At 40.4% G+C, this 25,615-nt stretch overlaps 2 protein-coding genes across 2 annotated transcripts; both read right to left on the bottom strand.

Moving 5' to 3' along the window:
- Window positions 1-206: 206 nt before the first annotated feature.
- LOC139662325 (tetraspanin-31-like) lies at window positions 207-3,050 on the bottom strand. The gene is made up of 2 exons (XM_071540983.1): window positions 2,988-3,050; window positions 207-419 (listed from the first exon to the last, which is right to left on the bottom strand). Exons 1-2 carry the CDS (start codon window positions 3,048-3,050, stop codon window positions 207-209), a joined length of 276 nt encoding a protein of 91 aa, XP_071397084.1.
- Window positions 3,051-7,077: 4,027 nt separating this feature from the next.
- bzw2 (basic leucine zipper and W2 domains 2) lies at window positions 7,078-25,158 on the bottom strand. Its single transcript, XM_071540984.1, has 12 exons — window positions 25,100-25,158; window positions 17,697-17,767; window positions 15,095-15,271; window positions 12,483-12,583; window positions 11,839-11,904; window positions 11,446-11,581; window positions 10,918-11,027; window positions 9,671-9,841; window positions 9,163-9,309; window positions 8,365-8,503; window positions 8,059-8,181; window positions 7,078-7,207 (listed from the first exon to the last, which is right to left on the bottom strand). The coding sequence occupies exons 2-12, from the start codon at window positions 17,758-17,760 to the stop codon at window positions 7,179-7,181; spliced, it is 1,263 nt and encodes a 420-aa protein (XP_071397085.1). The 5' UTR covers window positions 17,761-17,767; window positions 25,100-25,158; the 3' UTR covers window positions 7,078-7,178.
- Window positions 25,159-25,615: the final 457 nt, after the last annotated feature.

Raw genomic sequence — 25,615 nt, 5'->3', positions numbered from 1 at the left:
AATACAACCATGAGACAATGTCATAAATAAAAGTTCTCTGACTGTGCAGGATTATGTTTATTTCCGAGCCACAATTTAAAAATGGAGCTAACATCGCAATTTATTTCTCTGCCCCACGATACGTATTGTCACATTTTTGTATCGCGATATATTGAATTTCGATATATCGTCCCGTCCCTACCTGCTACTGTACCACAGAGTAACCTTTAGGTGAGGTCGCAGCCTAGCGGGGCGGCTGGCTTAAAGGATACGAAGAAGAGCAGGACCTGGTGGTGCTTCATGGCCCCGATGAGGCCGGCCAGGGCCACGAAGAAGAGGAAGACGCCCACGCCGATGACGCCGCCCACCACCTGGAAGCTGGAGACCAGGCCGAACCACTTCCCCCACGCCGCGATGCCGATCATCAGCAGGCTCACCATCTGCAACACGGACCCAGAGAGTAGAAACTGAACTCTAGTGACAGTGCAGAGGGTCAAACATGATAAGCACTTAACCACGATTCAATACAACCACGATACCATGTAATAAAAGTTCAATGACAACAAAGTCTGACTGTACAAAATTATGTTTATTTCTGAGCCACAAATCTTTCTAGCATTGAGAATGTAAACAACAATGTAAAAACTGTCATTACAAAATGTAAATAATATAATTTCAATGGAGAGTTTGTGAAATTGTGATGGTCAAGCTGTCTCATTTGTGGTTACTACAGCAGAATAAAATGGAGCTAATATCACGCTAACTTTTTCTGCCCCACAACACCTGTTGTCACCGTTTTGTATTGCGATATATTGAATTTCGATATATCGTCCCATTCCTGGTATGTTAGTAGGCTAGTAGGCTAGTAGTAGCAGTAGTGGTAGTAATAATGGTAATACTAGTAGTAGTATTACTATTATCATTCTTGGTTTCAATGGAGAGTTTCAGTGTCCTAAGATGGTCTAAATCAGTGATTCTCAACCTTTTTCATATCAAGGACCCCCATTTGATGAGATTTTGTTTCTCGGACCCAAATCTGTGAATATTTTGTTACAATACAAACCTCCTGTCTTTTACTGTGGCGTCTTTTTTACTGTGCTGTTATTTACTTATTTTATATATTTACTGTCTTGTCTGTTAGTATGATATGGACCTGAACAAAATGAATTTCCCTTGTGGACAATAAAGAACATCTAATCTAATTGTTAGATATGATTTTGTCCAGAATTCCATGACTATCTGTATTGTAGGTGGCGAGATAACAGAGAAACTATGATCAAAACAGTCATTCTTCTACATTCTCTACTTGTGTTCTTCTGTGTTAACTTCTTGTAAATGAAATAATGGTGAAGTTTAACAATACATCATTTTGCAGGGGACCCCCTGGAACGCCCTCAAGGACCCCTGCTGGTCCCCGGGCCCCACGTTGGACAAACAACACCTACAATAAAGCTGAATTGGGTTTATCTCCTATACCTCCCCCAGACCCCACGTTGAGAACCACTGGTCTAAATGCTGTTTTAGAGGCTTTTCACTGACAAGAATAAAATCCTGGGGGAAACACTGAGTAATTGGAATTTTTTAGATTTTTTGGCGTGAAAATGGTCAAAATTCAAGATATTAAATATCGGCTATGAGCAGTTTAAATTCAACCCCTCCAAACCTATAGGGTCGAACGCTATAGTGCAGTGATTCTCAACCTTTTTCATATCAAGGACCTTTAATTTAGTCCACATTGGAGCCACAGACCCCCATTTGATGAGTTTTTGTCTTTCGGACAATATTTTTATTGTTAGATATGATTTTGTCCAGAATCCCATGACTATCTGTATTGTAGGTAGAGAGATAGCAGTGACACTATGATCAAAACAGTCATTCTTCTACATTCTCTAATTGTGTTAACTTCTTGTAAATGAAATAATGGTGAAGTTAAATAATTCATCAATTTGCTGGGGACCCCCTGGAACGCCCTCAAGGACCCCTGCTGGTCCCCGGGCCCCACGTTGGACAAACAACACCTACAATAAAGCTGAATTGGGTTTATCTCCTATACCTAGAGGAGCAGAAGAAGAAGTGTCCTGGGTCCAAAGAGCGATATTATTATGTCAGACAGTGGACGTTGACCACCAACTATCCCAGCAGTCAGTCATGCCGTGTAATAAAACCCAGAGTGACTCGGCCCGAGGAAACAACACCTGAACCCAGACCAGCGAGTACGCCTCCGGCTGTTTAGCGCATTGCAAACCGCGTCATTCTGCAAAGGGAAGTGTCGCTTTCAACACATCTGGGAGGTGAACTCTGACTTGCAGTTGGTGATCATGATAAGGGAAACAACAGCCAATATGGACAATAGAAAAAGCATTCATTTACCCATTAAAAACCCATCAGTCTGACATTTAATATGATTTAACGCGTGAATTTACCCCAAAAATTGTTCCAATTTCAGAGCAGGTCACTGGAACAGGCTTTTACTGTCATTCAATTTTTTAATATTATGACAAGCATTCCATGTAGTGGCCATTTTTAAGGCCCTATGTATCATACTACACCACACACAGCTGCTATAGTAGGGTATAAGTTGAGAGAGCAGCAGAGATAAGAGATATCAGCACTGGAAGGCAAAGCTGAACACACAGGACGTCCTCTGCATTGTTATAAAACGGGTGCTGGGGTTGGAATGGCATTTGAAAGCCTAGATTATGAATAATATTCCACCTTTAAGAAGAAATTGGATTAGGCTTTTTACTGGTTTTATTGGTCATTAGTATTTATTTGATCATATGGTACATTGTGCATCTAATTCCAGACAAGGTGCCAGTGTGAATAATTGATAAAAAAAAAAAAAAAAAAAAAAAGCAGAGTCTGACCTCACCACTGTGTTGTTAACAACCTAATGCTTCCTACTCTGGATTCACACTCACAGGATGGGGGGGAAAAAAAACACAGAATCCATTTGTATAAGCGGCACCACAATAATCCATATGGTACATTCTGGTATGAATACTCACAACATAGAGGATGTTGAGCGCACACAGGGAGTGTTTGGAGCAGGTGAAACCGGCGCAACCCATCTCGGTGACTGAATAAATGCAATAAATCCACGAGATCCGGAGTGTAGAATAAATCCCGGAGGCCCGAAATCAAGTCTAAAAAGAACAAAACCCGGCTAAAGCGTTAATTTGCGCTTTCCTAGTGGAATAGATGGTCGCCCAGTTGCAGGTCTAATTGAGAAGGACGGAGGTTGGAGACGCGTCAAGCTGGACAGAGTAAGACACGATTATAAAGGAAGTTAGGAGATTGGCCTTTCAAAATAAAAGCATAAAACTTGTCGCTTAAGAGGTGGTGTGTTTTTATGGCCGACTTGGCGCCGAGTAGCGAAGGTCCCATTTGTAAGATAAGATATAATAAGATGAAACGTTATTGAGCCTCAGTGGGGAATCAGCCAATAGTAGCAGGGTAGCTACAGCAAAGAATAGAACAATAATTTAATTTATTAATTTAATTCAATTCAATTTAATTTAACAAACAGCAATTTCAAAACTTGATTGAGTTAAGTAGGAATGTATGAATGAAAAGTATGAAAAAATGAAGTAATCATTATAAGGGTTTGGAAAATAATAAAGTAATACTGAGACGAAGAAAAAAAAAGAATGAAAAATGTACGATTAGGCCTAGTTTTTTCTTTCTCTCATTACAGCTATTTTTATGCAAACCTTCATTAAAAAAAAAAAAAAATGCCAATGACTAAATGGATTTTCCATAGTACAAATATCCCCAGTTTTTCTGGTAGTTTTTATGTTTAAATCGTCTAATATCATTTTTAAGCCTTGAATTTACCCATCTTTAAAGCACTCTCTCATCAGGAAATATCATACACCATATCCAGTATGATCTTTTTAGCATCTGTTTCATCTGCTTTCATCAGTGACATGAAATGCAGAATTGATGCCTGTAACCCCCAATACCTTTTTTTTTTCCCCAGGTGACAATTTTACACTTTTATTTTGAAGGCAGCAATGCGTGGCTGCCGGTGTGGGTCGAGTCACCTCTGTTAACTCGACGTCAGCTCGGCATGTGACCCAATGAGGACGCTTCTCCGGAACATCCAGCCCCCTGATTGGCTACGGGGTCGTCCTGTTATTTCCTACAGATAACAGGGAAATAAGAAAAACCGGTCGGCTTTGTCTGCGTTTCCAAAGAACCCAGACACCCGTTTCACTTTAAATATAATTGATTACATTTACATAATTGATCTCTTAGTGAGATTTGACATTTGATGCTGGGTTAGTGTTTTGGTGATTCGTGTGATTCCTTTCTCATGTTACCCTGCCACTTCATTTATGATTCATCAGCCTGTTTGGGTTTAAGAGAACACAATCCTTTCTAGGTCAGCAGGCCTGTCCTCGACACACAAACACACACAAGGAAACAGTGTTCAAGGAATGTAAGGCATTTGAAATTACAAATGGCCTGAGCAATTCAAGTGACAGAGGTTTTTCTATGTTTCCCCCACTCTTCCCTCTTTACTCACTTGATATTTTTATGAGGTATGCTAAAGTCATCAGTTGATATGGCACAAAACTGTGTCTAACCCTGGTCCCCACTGTGTAATAGTTAAGAAACACAGTGATAACACTATACATTTATAAGGCAATAGTTGCTCTGAAAACAAGACCCAAGTTTCACTTTTGTTGTTTGTTGGGTTTAGTTTCTCTCTCCATTCTAAATATGACTGTGATTAGTGTAGGCTATTGTACTTTTGAAATATGGGCCGGTTATGGGGCGGTTAACTGATGAGACCATAGACACCAAAATCATACACGTGTCCCCGGTAGATCATTGGCTCCATGCAGGGCCGGATTAACACAGTGCGGTGCCCTAGGGTGACCTCACTTGAAGTGCCCACCCTCCTTCCACTTTACACGCAAAAAAGTTACATTTACTATGGTAATAAAGATCATAAATTTACATTAACTTAAACTATACAGGCTCAACACACATACTACAGACAAATGTGAGACAATCTTAACCAACAAATTACTTTACACCATAGATTGACTTGAGCCTACAAATGCCATTTTAGGCTTTACACACAGAACTATACTGTACCTACACACCAATCATGATTCTTTCTCTTTATATATATTCTTTTTTAGTATCAAAGGTTAATTTTGGCCGTGTATGGATTCCCGCCAGAGAGTAATATATAAAGTAAATATGACAAAACTTTTAAAAGTATAATTGTGGTTTGAATGCTGTGGTGCCCCCCCCCCCCCGCAACAAGGCAAACTGGCTGGTGACCCAGGCACTCGCCCGATGCCATATATGGATAATCCAGCCCAGGCTCCATGAAAACACTTTAGTATATACACTATGTTCAGTGATAGCACAGACTGTTTAAAGGTTACAAAGACATGTAAAGTGTAGCGTGTTGTCCTCTCAAGTGTTACATCTTTTTTTTGCCCAAATAAGAGATTCTGGATCCCACCACTTTCAGTCTAAAGTTAAATAAATATGGGTGTAAAATTATTGCCTTTAACTACACACAAAGTTATTTTTGCATCATATTTCTTGTACATTTTACCAAATCACCTCCACAAAACTGCCAGACTTAGCTGCATATCATTTAAAATGACTTATAGTGTTAGAGCTGCTACAAGTTCTCATTTTCTCACTTTTGAGATAATGCTAGGAGCCTACTATCACTCCACATAGTGTATGCTAACATGTTAGCACGGAGCCTATATCACTCCACATAGTGTATGCTAAAGTGTTAGCATGGAGCCTACTATCACATAGTGTATGCTAAAGTGTTAGCATGGAGCCTACTATCACATAGTGTATGCTAAAGTGTTAGCATGGATAACCAGAGCCAATGATCTACCAGGGACACAACTCAACTAATTTAAGTTGGCCAATGGTATATTCTCACAAAAACGTAGAGAATTCCTTTATAGGACACAATAAGAATCAACCGTTTTCAGATTTAATTGGTAGAAGGGGGACTATGTCAAGTTGTCTATGTACAAGTGTGTGAATCTGCCACATGCAATGGTGTATTTGAATGGGAATATCACTGAATTTCAACTTTTAAACATTATTCCTATGATGTTGAACAGTTTTGCTTAGTTTCCAAATAGTGGCCATGCTAGTTGTTTGCTCTGCACAGCTCCATAGAAAATAAATTGGAGAAGATGGAAAATGGGATGAACAGTACCCAAGATGATTTTCTGTTGTACACTGCATAGAAGCCGGTTTGAAAGTGCAAACTGAGAAAACTCTTTCAAAGTCTTTCTGCCAGTACCAGTATCAGTGAAGCATGATGCAGCTCTAGGTAGGTCGTAAATCAGTTTTTATCAGGTTTAGTTTTGTTGTTTCTAGCTTCAGGAGAAAGTTGTTAATGTAAACTAACACTGAGCTGACTGTTTTGTGCTGAAAGGATAACTTATTGCTGCTGTTGGGTGAAAACCTCAAACTCTAAAAACTCTTCAGGTACTAAGAAAAACAACTTTTGTAGCTTGACCTCCATGCACTTTTGAGTTTATCCAATGGATTTTGAAAGGACTTCATAAGCCCAAGGCTTGTAGAATTTTATCAACCCATGTAATCCTTCAATTGAAATTAAAACATGAAAATCACCAAAACTGTAATTACATACTTTACACATGACAACAGCAATATGTACATTTCTATAGTTAATCATCAATGTCATATCAGTGACAATGAAAAGATCCCTCACAACAACTGTGACCTGTTTTGTATTGTACATAGAAAAAAAAAAAAGAAAAAAAGAAGAGCATGTGCATACATATAAAAACACTTTATTCATAAAAAGATAAGAGCATTGCCCAGTTACATACACAAGTGAGCTTCAGAAAAGTCACCTGCGTACTAAAAAGTGTGACAATCTACTGCAGAGGATGAGGTCAAGTTACTATTCCTGGACAGCGGTAGTGAAGGGAGTCCGTGCTGCAGAGGTCGGACTCCTCGTCCAGCGTTGTGACTATTTCACTGTGCTTGGTTGCCTCGGGGTGGGAATTGGGTCTATATGGTGTTGTACTTGTAGTGCCCCCCCCCCCCCCCCCAACCCCTCCCTAACCCCCCAACCCAGATGGACACTACACACCATGGAAACTAACTGCTGCACTGACAAATCAGGCCACAAGATGCAGGAAGGCCAACTCCTGGCTGCTCTTCCTCTAGCCTTCCTCCCCCTCAGACTCCGACTCTGTGGACAAGAAGAAAGGAAAACATGAGTTGACAGCTCTGACTGCTGGTTGTAGTGAGAATTACAATTCATTTGGGTATGATCGCTGCTTCCCAAAATAGGGTGCGGGGGACCTTTGGGTGATCCCAAAATGAGAGATAGTTTTACTGTTATTTCGCTCTCAAGATTAGTCCAGTGAGAGAATAATGTCAGGATGATTGTTTTCCTCATAGGTTTCACTCTTCTCTGTCACCTTCCATCCTATATAATACAAATAGTATAGAGTTCTGTACCAAGTCATATCTAACAACAAAATCCTTGCTGATGGGCTTCCTTAAGACAAACTGTTACCAAATGGGGAAATCGCTCCAGGAATTTGTGATTTTATGTTTGCAGTAACTAATGCAAATTCAACCAATCCCCACAATATTTATGAGAACTTGCAATTTAGCAAAATGTACGCAATCTTTCTGCATGAAAAGGCCAAATCAATATATGTTTTGGCTAATCGCCACACTTAATTTGCATAAAATGTTTCAATCAAACCATACATGAACAAACTATGTCATTTATCACAGTGTTTTAGTTTGTTGAAACTTTGAGCCCATGTTGTTCAGAAAACAAAACAAGGATGAGATCTTAAGTATTTCCAGTACTTTCTGTGATATGCGGCAGGCTCATTATCACAGGAAGGACTCCTTATTAATGGGGTGTAGTTATAAACATCACATTTTTTGGGATCTCATTAGTGCCACTTCAGAACTATTTTTGCGAAAGACGCCGCAACATCAAGCGCTTTCGAGCAGAATAATCACAAAAACTGATGCAAAATCCTGGAGGGACTGATATAAAGGAAGTAATTAAGGTATTGCCTTCTTCAGCATTCTGCAGCCACTCGACAAATTTCTTCATCTGTTCCAAGAAGACACTCTTCCCTTTGGCAGCATGGGAATCTTTGTACCACTTCAGTATAGCCTCCTCACTCAGGACATCAGCTGGGAAGAGAGAAAGAGAGGCGTCAGTCCTGTGAGCTTCAACTCTCAACACTTGGACACAGAAGACAAGAGAACTGGAAAAAACATAATAAATATGGATGGTGGAGCGCTCCGATCAGCCACTGTATGTTCGTGATAATACTGTCAGTGCGGTGTGTGTATGTGAACTGACACACGACCAACCTTTGTAGAAGAGCACCACTATCTTGGAGAAGGACTTCATGAAGTGGATGTTGTCGTAGCAGTACTCCTGGATCTTCAGCAGCAGCACCAACTCTGACTGGCCCTGTGTGCTGAACACTGCCAGCAGTGGAGCATAGTACTGGGAGAGAGGGCGCACACACACACACACACACATAAAGGTTGAGTACCTTTCCCAGGCTTCAATATCAATATCAAAACCTAATGCTAATACCAATAAAAAACTAAACGAAAACTAAACTAACAAAATTAATGTCAATACCAATACTAATAGCAATGCTAATACCAAAATTAATGACAATGACAACACCAAAACTAATGTCAATACCAATGCTAATACCAAAATTAATGACCATGACAACACCAAAACTAATGTCAATACCAATGCTAATACAAATACCAATGCCAGTGCCAATGCTAATACCAATGCTAACTACAATGGGTGGGGTTTTTGTTCCAAAACAGTGAGTACAGACTGGAAAGTGAGTTGAATGCAGTATAATCTTAATTATTGCACCTTTAAAACATTAATCACATTAACCGATATTCTCCATTCCTCTGTTCTACCGCTGCAGAACAAAGTAACTCTGTACCCCTTCATTTCTAAAGTAAAACGACAGCCACCAGAAAACTACTCCTGTTACAGGCTCCATTTTGTTATTACTTCTAAAAGAACTTGAATGCGGCGACGAGTGGTATTTCCGGCTTCCGATCTGGGCAGTAGGAGTTTAAGGGGAGCGCTGTGGAGTGGCTGTACTCAGCAGTGTGTGTGTGACCTACTTTGAGGTGTTTGAGTGCCTGTTCGGTGACGAGCTCCTCTTTCTTGTTCCACTCTACGGCGTTCATCAGGCAGGTCCACAGCAGGCCGATCACAGCCTGCTCCTGCAGATCGTTCCTCTTCATCTCCTCCTTCACATACACCACTATCTGAAGCAACAACACACACACACACACACACACAATAAGGACTGGGCTACTGACAACTTTAAGTATCATAATAAACCTCAAAAATCTACATGACTCAAACTCATTTTCTCCATTGAAAACCAATATGATGATGAACTAGTACTACTGCTATTACTACTACTACTACTACTGCTACTACTATTAATAATAATAAAATCTCAAACAGCATTTAGACCATGAGACACTAAAACTCTCCACTGAAACCCAGCATGATAGTAATACATTTGTGTGTTTAAAATGTCGCATTACAATCAATTCGGGTTCAGGGCTTCTCATAGCTCATCATAAATAGAGGGACAATATTGGCCCTGGTTGGCAGCACCTCTCTGATGGGACAGTCCTGCGACAGGCGCTCCTGCAGCTCTTTCTGCAGCTCCTTGCGGGTTCCCAGGGTCCGCTGCACACGCAGGAAGTCGGACAGCTCTTTCAGCCCGGCCTCGTTGAAGTACTTGGAGAAATGCTCCACATTCTGCTTGTTGGCAGGAAACAGCTCCTGAAATTGTCGAGTAGATAACAACAGTGTGTTAACAGCCTGTAGAGATGTTAATGATAATAATGAAGATCTCATCCTCTGGACCACAGATCAAGCAAGTGTTTGGATGCTTTTGAGAAAACCTGCACACAGTCTGCTTACTGTAGCTACAAAGTGAGCATCTGTCCAGTAAATTAAACCACACAGCTCCCTCTTGTGGCTGCAAAGGTCTACAACCACATTCAAATCTGTCACAAACAAGTATAGTAATAATCCGTGACATTTTCATATAAATAAATATATCCAGTTCAAGAAAGCTTTTATATTTGCTGTTCTATTAGCTCTTTACTGGGAAAATCCTCTGCCTCATAGGAAGTGATGCGTTTTACGTTTCCAGTTTGTTTGGAATAAACAGAAGAAGAACTGGGTAGTTAGCATGATCAATGATAGCCACTATGACTGAACAGACAACGAACAGAGCCCCACGTACAGAAACCCAAACTTCATCAACAGAAAATGCAAGGAAAAAGACGTCACAGTACTGGACACACTGTTTGATTGACAGGTGATCTGTGGGTACTGTGCAGTGTGAGTACTGTACAGTGCAGAAACACCACAGCAATGAGGCTGAGCAACAAAGATGCAGACTAAATAAAACAAAATGAGGATCATGTGGATTACCACTTTAAGTATTTCATAAAGATGCAGCACAGCGTTGTTGAGCGGAGCTGAGATAGAGCACCACTATAGTCATCAGCTGAACGGGGATTTATCATGGAAAAGCCTGAGGGACTCCCTCCCGTTCATAATTGTACATCATGTTGAGCAGCATGGTGCATATTTAGAAACATCAAGCACAAGGGTTGACAGGTGAACGCACCATCACCATGGAAACTCTCTCCTGATACTAATACTCTGCATTCAGTCCAGTGCTGATGCACTCCATGGTTACATAGTTTCTCCAGGAATTTATTTCTAGAGAAAGAGAAGAAGAATCTCATGTGGGGCATTGTGGAAAAGCTGTTCAGCCTCCTGGAAAGGCAAGAGTGCAAGAAAAAAAGTGCTTTTTATTAATATACCATTATTTTTTTTCTTACCAGAAGTCTTTTGTCCAGGTTTGCCTTCCTCAAGGCGGAGGTTACTGAATTGGCATCTTTCTCTGCTATCCATGCCTTGAACATCTTCACTGCAAACGATGCAGAGATACCTGCAAAACGGAAAAGTGAATTTGCATGACCTAATTTACATATTTCTCTGACAAACATGATCTCACTTGTGCACATTATGCACATATTCTATATACATCTGTAAATTAAATACATTGATGAGATGAAGAGTCTCTTATGGATGTATTTACAAAAATGTATTCTTTAGGATCTGGTGATTCCTTTTTGCAGTAATATCAATTTGTAGATTCCTTAAACTGAAATACTCTTGCGCATGAATTTTACACACACAATTTGTTATCCATTATAGTTTCTGAGCTAGATTCCATTATAATCCGGTGTTACCCTTTCCACACTGACACACCTGCAACCTCCATCCTTCCCAGTTAGACCTGCTATCTATTCCATTGCTTTAGAACACAGCGGGGGTTTTATTCTTTTCCGTTCTATCTCGCGTACCTTCCTTGACCACGTTGTCGCTGAAGAGGCTGGTGAGGATGGGGGGCGGCAGCGTGCCGTTGGCCAGCAGGATGCCGGTCAGGATGGCCAGCTTGGTCTGCTCCGACTCGCTGAAGGCCTTCAGGAAGAGCAGCAGCTGCACGGGAAATGACAGGAGACTGTGAGGACGGTGGGAGCGTGATGTCATGACTGGAGCAGTGATGGCGTGGGAAATATACTGGACTATAAACTAAAAAAGCTATAAAATTTATTTCCAGTGGGTTCCCTTTTCCACAATCATCCCATTTTCCTGGAAATGAGCAAAATACACCAAATTGCCACTGTTTTTGCTTAAATAGTAAGATCAAATTTCTGATTGACTGAAGACGATGTGACCTGTTATGACGACTTTACCTTTTTGATTTCGTCCTCGAAGGCCTTCTCGAGATATTTGTATCTCCTGATGAGCTTGTTGAAAACCTGCAGTCGCAAATTAGAACAGCGACACAGTTAGTCAAGCGTCAAGTACAGGGTTCCTACACATTTTCAATTCAAAAATTCCATACTTTTTCCAGACGTTGATTTGTTTTGAAGATTTTGTCTGGTGTTCAATATGATTTACGCAGATAGACATCTTGCCCCTGTTAACTAGGTCATATCACTGTATAGATGAAGATTGTTCTTCACAGCGACAAATATCACAATATGTGAGATGATTGGCAGGGTTTCTACACGGTTTCCATTTTAAAATTCCATATTTTTCCCAGACCCTATGTTCTTGACCGGATTTGATTTTGGTGGGTATTTGATATAATGCATGCTGACAGCGGCTGGGTAATAAGAGCGTCCCTCTATCTGAACATTATTCTTCACATCAACAAAACCTGTGGACTCAAAGTGGGTCTACAACAACATAAAAGCTAGAATTATGTGTGTATCGGACCTGAACCGCAACATTTTCTACACTTTTCCAGACATTTTTTTCAAATTCCCAAACTATTCAAGACCTGGAAATGATCAAATTCATTTTTAATACTTTTGCAGACTTCGCAGCCTACCTGAGCATAGAGGCGGAGGGCGGCGTGGCTTTCCTCGGAGGTGAAGACGCAGTGTGCCGTCACCTTGGTCTTGTCCTCGTCGATGCGAGTCCCACCGGGAGCTGAGGGAGCGAACGTGAGGTCAAAGGTTAAAGCTCTTTAACCGGTGAGCGTGACCTGTCTCTGTGCAGCAAGGCATTACTTAGTTTATACAATTACTATTCATTTACACAAATTGTGTTGTATTACAAGTAGAATATAAGTCCATTAGAAGCACTACTTGCCGCTCATACAGTCTACCTACATGTGTTGGAATTGTCAGCTGCATATGTTTCTCCAAGCCTGCAATTGTTTATATTCTATTTCATTGCTTTTATTGTCTTTATTGTTATTACTGTTTTTATTGCTTATATTCTATTCTATTTTGTGCTATTGTTTTTCCATGCTGCGTCCCATCCTGTCCCATTACTTTTGACCTAATTCGATCAATAAAGTTTCATCTTATCTCAACTTATTTACAGTTGCGTCCAACATATTTGGGCCTTTAGTCTCTCCCAGTTTCAGTTAAATAACAATATGAGGGATTGCGATCCGACCTGCTGCTCGAACACTTTAAAGCCACTATAAACAGGCAACATTTTAAACATACTGTACACCTAGTTATAAATATTACTTTACTGCTGTTGTGCTTTTCTCCCCCTGCCTTCTAAAAACACTCTAATACTCTTTAATGTGGCGAGCCACCATAAGTAGGTCTGCAGCAAATACTCAGCCCCTCCCACAGTTAAAAAACCACTTACTTTCTGCATTAAAATGGAGATAAAATCCCCATTATTTTTAGTAATTCACCAGCTGCCATGTGTCTTCACTAATACACACTCATGCTAAGAATGGTTTGATTTCCTAGTGGCCGGTGTCTCTTGAGTGCCCAGCGCTTGGCTAGCGTTGCTCTATGGACTCTTAATTTAGGGTGAGTGTAAACCTTTTAACTTTAATTGGTTTGACAGAGAGAGAGCCATCCTGGATCCAGGCCTGGCAGTCGCAAAATGTACTAGTTCTAGACAGATTAAAGGACAGGATGTGAATGAGTGAGTGTGCGTGCGTATTAGTGTATAAGAGAGACAGTCTATAGGCATTCAGACATGTAAACAGGAGAAAAAGCCAGACTGATTTTGGAAATCTATCAGCTTAAGGCCATAAGTCACTGACGTTCAGCAGCTTACACTGTTATAACAGGGGTTAAAAGTTAAGTTAAAACATATCACCCTGGTTGCCACTCAGAGTCCTCTTCAAAATACTTATTTATAGCTTTTATTTTCGCATTTATTATTACAGTGCGCAGTACTGTTTTTGATGCTTTCAATTTCGATAATACTCAATGAAGACGGGACAGGAAACAGAGGGGGAAGTGGATGTACTTGCAGTCACAGTATCGGCTTCTCAAATACCAAGGATGTCCCCTAACCCCTCCTAAGCTTTTATGGCCTTCAGGGTAAGACACAGAATAACTGTCATAACAAAGCAGATAGATATGGATTTCACTGGTTTATCTCTTCATTTTCTGTCCAACTAAAATAGAGCCCTGGCAAGAAACAAATGCCAAATATATTAAAACGTGCCAAGCCGCAGACAGGCAGAGTGAGGAGAGAATCTCTTTGATTATGGGGAATTAGCGAGTTAATCTGATAAAGCCAGCAGTGATCTCTTTGTCCTTGTCTGAGTGAACAGCACAACCCTGGACTGAGCTGGTGTGTCACACTAGACACGACAGGACTGACTAGTTACTGATGCTTCACTGAAGAGCACGGATGTTATAGTAAATAGTAAGGTATGGTACCTATTAGGGTTTGACCAATATGCTTTTCTGAAGGCTGACACCGATAATTTTTTCATTGAAAATTCCCCTAAATTCCAAGTATTCTGTGTTTCTCGAGAATTTTGTTCATGTCGGAGTGGAAAAGCGTGGAATTCTTTGAAAGTAAATACGACTATGATGACTTTTGTATTGTAGCGTGGTTTGGAAATATATATATACCACGCAAAACCAAATAGATTGTGTAGGATGGTCTGTTGCAAGCAAAACTATTGGAGTCCAGCAGGCTCGGCTCATGGATATATATAAAAGATCTGTTACTAGGATGTATATGGTTGAAATCAATATCATGATAATCATAAGGATTTGTCTCGATATCAATATATATCATGATATGGTTCATGTATGCAAAATCATGTTAAATAATCAAATTAATGTTCATCTCATTGAACCGAATGGTAATGTTAGGTGTGATGTCAAACAAAACTGAAATTTTCAAATAATATTCCTACCATACTTAATTTTATGAGAGTTTTTAAGTAAAATTTGCTTGTCATTATCAATTTAGACAGCAGACATGTGTGTCAAGATATAAAAATATCTTCATATCATCACGATATGATTCCACTGAAAGACGATAAACGATAATATTGAATTATCGCCCAGCCCTAATTACAATCAATTCAAGTTAAGGGTCAACATCGACCCGATGTATCAGTCCAACCCTAGTACATGCAGTCATCCAGACAGATATTCTGAGTAACAGCCACCAGTGATGAACTCAACCACAGTCATAAACCATAGTCATAAACACACTCACCGAGCATGCTCCCTGCGATAAGGATGTCGAACAGAGTGTCGGCATAGCGGCGGTAGTCCAGTCGCGAGCCTGTGACATCTAGGAACTTGGCTACAGCGTCCAGGTCGCCGCCGGCGTCATTGAGGCCCACAACGATCGTGTCTCGGAAAACTGTTGGCTCAAACTTCTCCTTTTCATCTAGGGGAGAGGAAATAGAAAAATACATCATACTTAAAACACTTTGTTTGCCGTCTTAAACATCATTTTGGTAGGACAGAGGATAGAAGAAGGCATTCATGTTGCTGCTGTGACATTTCCTACAAAAGTAGCTACAGTTTCATACAAGATCCTATAGTGGTTCATACAACTGTAGCACTTTTATCTGTTTTGATAAGGTGAACAGCTGTAATGCACATATCCAAATATCTATATCTACATATTTGCAGTATGTGAAGTGTAAAGTAATTTAACTCTTTTCCATAGATATTTCCACATCTTTCTCATTTGTTAGACATTGTATGTATGTATATTCATGTTCTTATCATTTCCCCACTTATCTCATACTGCATATATTCATCTTTTTGGTATATTCACATATCATACATAGCATAAATTTTTTTTCTTTGTCTCAGCTCTCAACTGCTACTGCTGTTATTTAATGCTGTAATCCATACTTTTCTCAATGATTTCCTGAATACATTTCAGTCTCTATCCTATTATTATTATTATTATTATTATGTTAATCTAATATTTACAAAACTGTATAGCAGAAATAAGTTTGGGCAAACGGTGTACAGTGCTATAAAAAACAGAAATGCTCCAACAGGGACTACAGGGTCCACTTACAACAGGACACTCTACTGTTAGCTTAAGGCTGGCATAATCAAGTGTATATTTAGCAGGCCATAGACCCTTGTCTCCTGATTCTTTCCTGTAACCCAGAACACGGTTTGCTCGGCAGAGGATTAAGCCTCTCTGCTTAATCCAATGAGGATTTTTCCCTCACAAAGCCCACATTGGTAATTCCTTTTGATAGGCAATTGTCTTTGTAAAAGAATGTAAATGAAACCAACTGCTCTCCTCCTCCTATGTGAGTGGTATCGTGTATCTTTTGCCAGTATCTATATGTTTGCAGTATATTTGCAGTTAAATTTGTTAATAGTGGGAAATAAATGTGATTTCATTATGACAACAGCTCCTAACTAGTTTGATATAAAAGGTATTTCCCTACCAAACAGGTAGCCAGTCAGTAATAAAAGCTTTCTAGCACTGCTTACCGGTTCACTGGCTAGATATTATGAGCCACTTGGCATCATAGGTGAGCATTCTTCCACGATGATTACAGATTTACAAAAAATGTCTATCATTTATTATTGAGAGTAAAGCATAATTGCATGCAGAATACTTTAGTTGACACTTAGGTCCAGATTCATTAAGATTACAGTGCACGGGCAACCTGTGCATTCTTCGATTTGCCTGGCCTCACCTACAAATAAATATGATGTGGGCAAAATAATGAGGTTTACATATAATTTACACATGCATGACCGTGACAGACACAAAGACCAGCACTATTAGGCAGCTTTCCACTCATGTTCTGTTTCTTTCCACTCATCACTGTTAGTGAATAGCATGGCTCTCCTACATGAGTGAAATGCATGAGTGACTGAAGCCCGTAGATGCCTGCTGCTGCTGCACCAGCGTGACACACTTCCACCAGCACTCTGCCAGTGTGACTGTGACATTCTAGGAAGATCATAATGTCTGGTGGGCAGTGGGAGCCTCTGACAGGCCTTGTGTAATAGCCAGTCAGTGAACACTATTGGACAAAAACAACCTGTTAACACCACAGAGGACTGCAGACCAGCTGGGCTGATGGAAGGGAGCGTTAATGGTCTGTGTCAGAACATGCTGTTTGCGTGTTCACTGTCCCCTAACCTTTTTTTAACAGACACACCACAAAATAACTTTAGACAACTTATTTTTCTGATAAATATGGTCTTTAGAATTTAGAATTCCTGTGTATCTCATCCGTGTGGTTACATTTCCTCTATTATGCTATTATCTATTGCTATAAGGCATAGAAATATACTATGTATAGACATTTCTATGAGCGATTTTAATCATGTAAAAAACAGAAAACTAAACATGTTGAGTTTGACACAACTGGGTATTTTGGAAGATATGCTGTTTCAATTAATGTAATACTTACCTTTAACATAATAAAACATTAATGCTATAACAATTTGTAGTTATTGGTGTAATACTCTTTTTAACGTAATACATTTTCCTTTAATGTAGTAAATTTTACCTACAAATAATGGAATGTTGACTGCAAATGGCTTACATTTAAAAAATTTAAACCTTCTTGTAAATGTAGTAAAATCCCTTATCCTCCATTGAAATCAAGTCTAATGAGTAAACAAAAGAAAATCAAATATTATTGCGGGATTTACAGACTGTTTTTATGTAGCTGTGGTCAGGGAGCAATCTCCATCATATCAGAAGTGGACGACATTGACTGGCCTATATTCCATATTTAATAGAAGCCCAATATTGGTATGGGTATCATCAAACCGATGTATGGGTCTAACCTTAGTGAGTAGATGTCTTTGGTACTCACCCCTTTTCCTGGTCTTGAACCGCTGGCCTGTAAGCACTGGCTTCTGCTGCTTACCGGTATTCATACAAGTTCTGAAAGCAACACACACAACAGAATATGTTTCTCATCCAATCTACTATGTTTTACTGTGACATATACATGTGCATGAATGATTCATTACCAATCAACATACTAACATACTGTATTTGCACACTACAGCCTTTGTCACAAGCCCAGATCGGCACTACCCATGAGCAAAATATGCGGATTGCTGTTTTAGTTCTACAAACATTTCTCAGTGGCAGAAACAATGTCATTGGTTGAGTTAGACCTCATTGGGGTGGGTGGAGCCAAAGAACCAGTTTTTCTACTGACAAGTTAACTAACCTGCACAAAACACCCCAAAAGTCCTGTGACCGCGTTGAGAAGTCCATGCTTAGCAGCGGTGAGCTCCTCATACTACCAGTGAGTTAGAATGAGTTGACTAGTTAAGTGTCTGCCTGAGTGTCGTCCCTGTGCTCTGATCTACACTCACTGAGCACTTTATTAGGAACACCTGCACACCTGCTTATTCATGCAATTATCCAATCAGGCAATCATGTGGCAGCAGTGCAATGCATAAGATCATGCAGATACAGGTCAGCAGCTTCAGTTCATGTTCACATCAAGCATCAGCATGGGGAAAAAATGTGATCTCAGTGAGTTTGACCGAGGCGTGGCTGTTGGTGCCAGACAGGCTGGTTTGAGTATTTCTGCTGATCTCCTGGGATTTTCAGGCACAACAGTCTCTAGAGTTTACACAGAATGGTGCAAAAAACAAAAAACATCCAGTGAGCGGCGGTTCTGCGGACGGAAACGCCTTGTTGATGAGAGAGGTCAGAGGAGAACGGCCGGACTGGTTGGAGCTGACAGAAAGGCTTCAGTAACTCAGATAACCTCTTTACAAAAAAGCATCACAGAATGCAACACGTCGAACCTTGAGGCGGATGTCACTTTGGTAGTCGGCTGACACTGAGCTGAAAGCTGATACCTACCCAGTATTAGTATGATGTTTCTAATAAAGTGCTCGTGAGTGTATATATAGTGGGCTCATCCCTGCGGTGCAAACCTGCCTCTTACTCTCAGGCCTGGAACACGTGTCATATTACTGAAAAGGTATGTCTAGCTCTCTCTCTCTCTGCTGCTGGGTTAGTTATAATTTTTCTCTTTCTACAAGCCGAAGTATATCAATTGTACAACTTCACAGCTCCTATTACATTCATTCAAATTCACTTGCACATTTATAAATCTTTTTTGTGAATTCAAATTTACGGCACAGGTGCGCCAATATTTCTGAGAGTGTAAAGTCTCAGGTGTTTTGCAACATCATCATCACAACACTGATGAGTAAGTATAAAAGCATGATTATGTCACACACATATTACAAGCAAAACCTAAAACATGACACAACTACACTATACAATCTATACTTCAGCTTGAACGCACAATACATTTTTAACACAAAACTTTAGTGATGTTTACTAATCCACAAGATGAACTTGGAACTACAGACATTTTTTTTATCTACAGATCAAACTCAACATATCACCTTCACTTAACACTTTCACACAACTCACTTTGACATTCAAACTGATACTGTCAACATGCAAAAACAAGAACCCACTCTTACAACTCCAATTACATACTTCCACATAAACAAATCAGCTCCACATGTATTTATTCACTTTATAAATCATTTATTTATTAAACAATACATTGTAATGTATTGTTGTAATTGTAATTTAATGATTGCCTGAACCAAATCCAGTTGAATCTATGTCTGCTGGAACAGTGATTCTCAACCTTTTTCATATCAAGGACCCCTCATTCATTTCACATTAGGGCCACAGACCCCCATTTGATGAGATTTGTGTCTCAGACCCAAATCTAAGAATATTTTTATTGTTAAATATAATTTTGTCCAGAATTCCATGACTATCTGTATTGTAGGTAGAGAGATAACAGTGAAGCAATGATCAAAACAGTCATTTTTACATCTCTTTTCTTGTAAATTTCTTGTAAATAAAATAATGATGAAGTTGAACAATTCATCAATTTGCTGGGGACCCCCTGGAATGCCCTCAAGGACCCCTGGTGGTGCCCGGACCCCACGGTGAGAACCACTGTGCTATAGAACAAATAAAAACTCCCATTTCATTACAGGACTTTATATTGTATTATCCTGTATATTGCATCAAGACAGTAATTACAACTACCACTAAGATACATTTTACTTGTCTTTACTGCTTTTTTATAAATTAACTTCCCTGGTGAATTGATATCACTAGCTACAGCTTATGCCACCGTAGTAGCAAGGTTCTCAGGACCTAATGTTGAATGTATACATGGTCATTGTATTAGCTAGTTTTTGTTGTTTTTCTTGTATTAAAATGTTCAAATTTAAATATGCTCTGTTATCTGTGCCTTCTGTTAATACTGACAAATTGTAATCTTGATGCTACAATAAAATACACGCATGTACACACACACATTGTATTTTCCAACAACTGCTTTCAGCTATTCTACTGAGAAACAGCGATTTCTGTGGCAGGGCTTTGAGCAACATGTTTATTTTGCCCGGGCAGACAGGGTTCAGTGCTCTTGGCTGGGTCAGGGATTACAGCACTTTCTAATCCACAACATCAATCCCAGTTGTCTGGATCTCGGTCAGCTCAGGAGCGGGCGGCCTGCGTCCGTCCACCGCTGGCGTCACATCGGTCACACACAAAACAGATTAAGAAACAAAGCTGGACAAGACTCCACTCGAAGTACGCTGACCGGCTGAAAGAGTCGAGATCATATGAGGACGGGACATAGGGAAGATAAGGTGAAACTTTAATGATGAATGGAAGAAATTGAGCATAAAGTACATTAGATCAGGGCATCCCAAACTATTTCATAGCAAGGACTGTGGACTCCGTTTGATGAGGCTGCATCCCAAAGAACCCCATCTGAGAAGACTTTGTTGTTATATACGGCTTAGTACAGAGTTATATAACTGTCTATACGCTAGCTGGCTTGATAACAGCAGCAGGGAAGGGAAACCTGTGATTATGCAACCTTATGCAACCTTTCAATGTACTAACTTCTAGTGAATGAAATAACAATGTTCCTCATTTCCTCAGTCTCTACACTACATTTTACATTGTGTGGCACTGGGTTGGACTTGGTGGGAAATCTGCTGGATTGCTTTACAGCACAAAACAGGAAGAGGGCAACGGGGGAACAGGAAGCAATGGGGTTTATGGGAAATGTGGTCTTCATTTTGAGAAACACTAGCACTAACAATACCCCCGCCCTCAGTCCCTGCATTTAACTTAACTAAACCAGATTAACCAATATTTAACACGACTGCGTTATTACAACATTATGTCTGCCCCTTTCATTTATTTAGACTCCTAACCAGTTTGATATAAAAGTGTTACCAAATAGTCATACACCATAATTACAAATTTGCCAGCAATGTCTATAATTTATTATTGTGTGCAAATTGGTATGGAATTGCACGTAAAAGTAAAACTCATGCTTTATTGTTTTTGAGATATTTTCTATGCGATATCATCTACACCTTGGACAGCATAAAGCCATGCAGAATCATTTAGGGTTATGTGGTAACTCATTTATGTGGTGCAATGCTCCTATTTTAGTTATGTAGAAATCAAGCCATACTTGGCTGGCTATCAAAACAGGATGCCGACTGGTAGCCCCGTGACTCTTCATAATTACAGTGATCTTGATTAATTAAAATGTAATGAAAGGATTCAAGACCGTCAATTCTTACAATCAATCCTCTGTACGTTTTCCAGCAGCAAATGGCTATTGAAAAAAACATTTTAACAAAGTCTGATTCCGTGTTTTATTGCAAGATAAAACATGCTTTTATTCAGTTTGCGAGGTATCAGTCACACACACACACACACACACACATACCAAATATCCAGTATGTACAATAGAAGAAACAGTATTGAATTTGAGGCCTAAGAGCCAGTATCAGTACTGAAGTTTTGCAACGTTACAAAGCCCTGCTTACATTAGAACTAGGTCATGTTTTAACTTCTGCACAGTTAGTACAACTGAGGCAAGTCTATATTACCATAGATACCAAACAATTGAAACACGCATATAAATGATTCATCCAAAGATTTTTTGGCTGGAAATGAATAACAAAATCCTTCTATCCCATGTTGAACCCTACCAGTGCATGTACCTGAGGCATGTATCATGATGCCCATCACCCACACAACATTGTAATGTCCTGGCAACTGCAACGATCAGGAGCATTATGCAAATCGCAATACCTATTTGAATGGTACACTGGCAGTGCCTTCTCTCAAAGACAGACAGGTTTGAGTAGTATACCATAACGTCAGCAATCCCAATGCCCAAGCAAACACAAGCAGATCAAATTAAAAGTATTAATGACCCATGTGTCTTCATGTCCCAGAACGCCCCTGCTTCTGTTTGTTGCCGATCAGCAATGCTGTACACCATGTACCGAGAAGGTCTCAAATGAACACTTGTTTACCCCTTTGCCCCACAAGAGTGCACAGCTGGCCTGTGGCTGGTAGTCTGGATTTACCCAAGAGGACAGAAGTCAACTGCATGTGTGTGAGTGAGTGAATGAGATAACAGAGTGAGAGAGATGGCAAGGAGACGACGTGCCACAGTGACAGTGTGTGTGGGGGTGGCGGCGGCGGGTGGGGGGTGGTGGGGGGTTTCAGCCGCTCGCCCAAAATAACGTCCCCATTATTAAATTCTAGGAAGTAAATCCAGTCAATCAGCCGAGGCGTCAGTCAAAGCAGTGAAGTTTGTGCTTCCTGAAGAGGATAATTAGGGGAAGGTGTCATTGCCAGGCTAAGGCAGGGCCACTGAAACCATATTGGACCTCCAAATGATCAGATTTTGTCCATGGGATCCACATAATATAAGACATGTTATTTTTTTGCCCCAAAAAACAGAGAGAATTTTTTATTGTTCTTGATTTAGTAGTGAATTCTATAACTGTCTACACTGTCAGAGGGGAGAGAATAGTGGTGAGAGTGAAATCTATGATCACAACAGGCATTCTCTAATTGGAATAATTTCTGGTGAATTCATTCATTCATTTTCTTTACCTGCTTAGTCTATCACAGGGCTAACACAGATAGACAGACACTCCCATTCATACCTATGGGCAATTTAGTCTCCAATCCACCTGACTGTGGGAGGGCCCTGTCCCTGACTTTGAGGACCACTTGGCTGGGCTAACCTTGCTCCCACATTGTTTGTCTTGACTGGAATGAATGGTGTAATGGGCAGGGGCGCTGCTAGAAAGTTCGGGGCCCCCTGGCAAGATGTCAGACCGCCCTCCCCACCCCCAAGACAATGTAACTTATGCTGTGTTACTGTCACATCGGAAGAAGTGGAAGAACGGGATGAACGGGATGACGTCTCGTTGCTGCAACTTGGAAGCGTTCAAACGTGTTTAAACTTGTTGGAATGCCCATATTCAAGATGCCGATTGTAAGGTCAAGACTTGTTATGAAGTTATTTAAAAAAAAACAATAAACGAACTGTTGCAGATATTACTCGCTTTTCTGAAGTAGTAATTAGCGTGAATATAACTAATACATTTTATTTTTATTACCTTGATGGATTCGGTATCATGTGTACTGCCTGTGTTGACACACTTTCACAATTTGTGACGCCAGGAGGGAGATATCAGAGCTTACAAAAAAAATCCTACGTCCTACTTGTAGTCACCAGTAGGAGGCATGACATGAACTTTTTTTTCCCAATTGGCAACTTATATTTACGGTAAATCCGGTATGACATGTACGCGGCATTAGTACAAGATCACCTCTCCTCTCTGAAGGGCCCCTCCAGCAGGGCCCCACAAAAATACCCCTCCTTTCCCCACCACAAGCACCCTTAACTCTGGGTAATGCTAAATCAGGCCAGGCGCACCTTTTAAAGCACAGAATTGACCCGAGGCGCATCACACTCTCAGATACAGCAGGAAGGTACATCAAGCCTACCCACTTAATTATCACAAGTATTGATGGTCAAACCCTAGATATCAGGACAGCAATCAAAACACGAATGCTGCAATAAGCAAAATTTTCTGACCACTAGAGGAACAGCAACATATTTGTAAATGCATTCACAGAAAACCTACTTCTCCCTTGCACTGCACTACGGAGGCCAGCTAAGGACAAACATTGCAAAGCACCGTGCATAATGGCTACTAGCTAACCTAAATGTACCTACAGAGAAGTGTCACCGGTTACCAGACTGGCTTTGCTAGAACTTTCTTCTGCTGAAGGTTACATGTTGTACAAACAATGACAAGTCAACAGGTTGGTAGCAAGTTAACTAGATAGATAGATACTTTTATTTATTCCAGTGGGGAAATTAGTTTGCAGCAAAATCACAAGGCATTTTATCACAACATCACAAAGTCACCAGTAGACATACTCGAACATACCCATATCATAATAGTCACCAATAGACATACAAAGTCATCAATAGACATAGACATAATAGACATACTCGTACATATACCCATACACATACCAGGACCAGCTGGACATCTTTTGTGACCAGGAAGGAGTGGCCAAAAGTGCATGGGGATAAGGAGTTTACTTTAGTTTACTCTAGTTTAGGAGGTTACTGCTTCGCTTAATCAATTCCGCCATTATGCGAAACTTCAGGAATGGGAGGAGGTGAGGGCCGCTTTTAAACAGGAGGAGACAAGCTAGTTCCAAAAAAAATTGGAAAGCTACAGGAGGGAGCGGGAGGAGCTTCGTTCCGGACCAGAATTTGACAACAAGCTTTAGAAAAGAGGTGAAAGCAGGCCCGAGTGTGTGGATATTGGTTTATATAATTATGTCTCAATCTCCTCATAGCACACATTAGTTTCAGGATTGGTTAGAAGGTCTGCTATCGTTCATTGCAGATTTAACGCACGACCTCGAAAGGTTTCCCTGTTATCCCACTGCCAGAAAGCCCCTGCGTCTTTACTGGATTTAACTATAATCTGGGGCTGAGCTCTCTCCCTGTCTCCCACTGGAAACCAGTCAGGAGCGCGTCTCCTTCACATCCACCCTGAGCACCTGTAGCGCAAAGTCACTCTCTGTCTATGCAGCCCGATATTTCTCACAATAACACACGATGCAGACACCATTAAGTCGTTATGTGAACAACAACTGTAGCATAAGTGTGAATAATTCAAAATAACGTCCAGGCTTTAAGAGCGTTACAATGTTACAGGAGGACTGACTTTGAAATAAAGCCGCGCGCACAGATATAGAGCGATAATTAATTTACTTCTACACCTATATTTCAATTGTTTAATTAATTTAACTGTATTTACTGACAATAGTCTATCATAAAGGCTGTCTTACCTGACTGTGGTTGACTCTATAGTAAGTTGGGATACCGGTGGTGCGCACTATTCCCTCTGAACTCTCTACGAGGCGGAGGAGCGGCAGTCTGCTGAAAAGCAGTCAGGACGAGCCGCAGCACTTCAATGTAGGGGAGTGTGGAGTTACTGAGAAGTTTAACACAGCGCCCACGATGAGATTTCACAGCTGGAAATTCACATGTCTTCTTATATATCGACCAAAATTGAATTAAAGAAGATGCATAATGATTAGAGAACCGTTTGAGCAGTTTCTACGCGGCCGGATACACGTGGCTCCCCCTTTGTTTTCCACAGTGGTATGTTCCGAGGCTGGCTCATCTCCCCGCGGTGCCCGTTGTCTAAATTGGCTGAGTGTCCTCCCTGGTTTATCAGCACACCTTTTACTATCACAGTGCCAGCAGCAAAGATTTAACACTTTGACAACAGGACAGAGCTCAGAGGAGAGGATGGCTGCGCCTAAGAAGGGAGATCTGTCAGCATCCGAGAGGAAAATCCT

This window comes from Centroberyx affinis, unplaced genomic scaffold (assembly GCF_046629955.1).
Source record: "Centroberyx affinis isolate AG114_WGS23_722 - 3 ecotype Tasmania unplaced genomic scaffold, CSIRO-AGI_Caff_v1 ptg003760l_1, whole genome shotgun sequence".
NCBI lineage: Eukaryota > Metazoa > Chordata > Actinopteri > Beryciformes > Berycidae > Centroberyx > Centroberyx affinis.
Note: the sequence above shows the minus strand (reverse complement) of the source record. Positions and strands in the feature narration are given on the sequence as shown.

Excerpts from the sequence above, each read along its gene's own strand:
- LOC139662325 (XM_071540983.1), bottom strand. The coding sequence starts at position 3,050 with ATGGGTTGCGCCGGTTTCACCTGCTCCAAACACTCCCTGTGTGCGCTC. Across the intron at positions 420-2,987 it reads CGCTCAACATCCTCTATGTT|ATGGTGAGCCTGCTGATGAT; the intron begins GTGAGTATTCAT and ends TCCGTGTTGCAG.
- bzw2 (XM_071540984.1), bottom strand. The coding sequence starts at position 17,760 with ATGAATACCGGTAAGCAGCAGAAGCCAGTGCTTACAGGCCAGCGGTTC. Across the intron at positions 15,272-17,696 it reads GTTCAAGACCAGGAAAAGGG|ATGAAAAGGAGAAGTTTGAG; the intron begins GTGAGTACCAAA and ends CCTCTCCCCTAG. Across the intron at positions 11,582-11,838 it reads TCGAGGACGAAATCAAAAAG|CTGCTGCTCTTCCTGAAGGC; the intron begins GTAAAGTCGTCA and ends TTTCCCGTGCAG.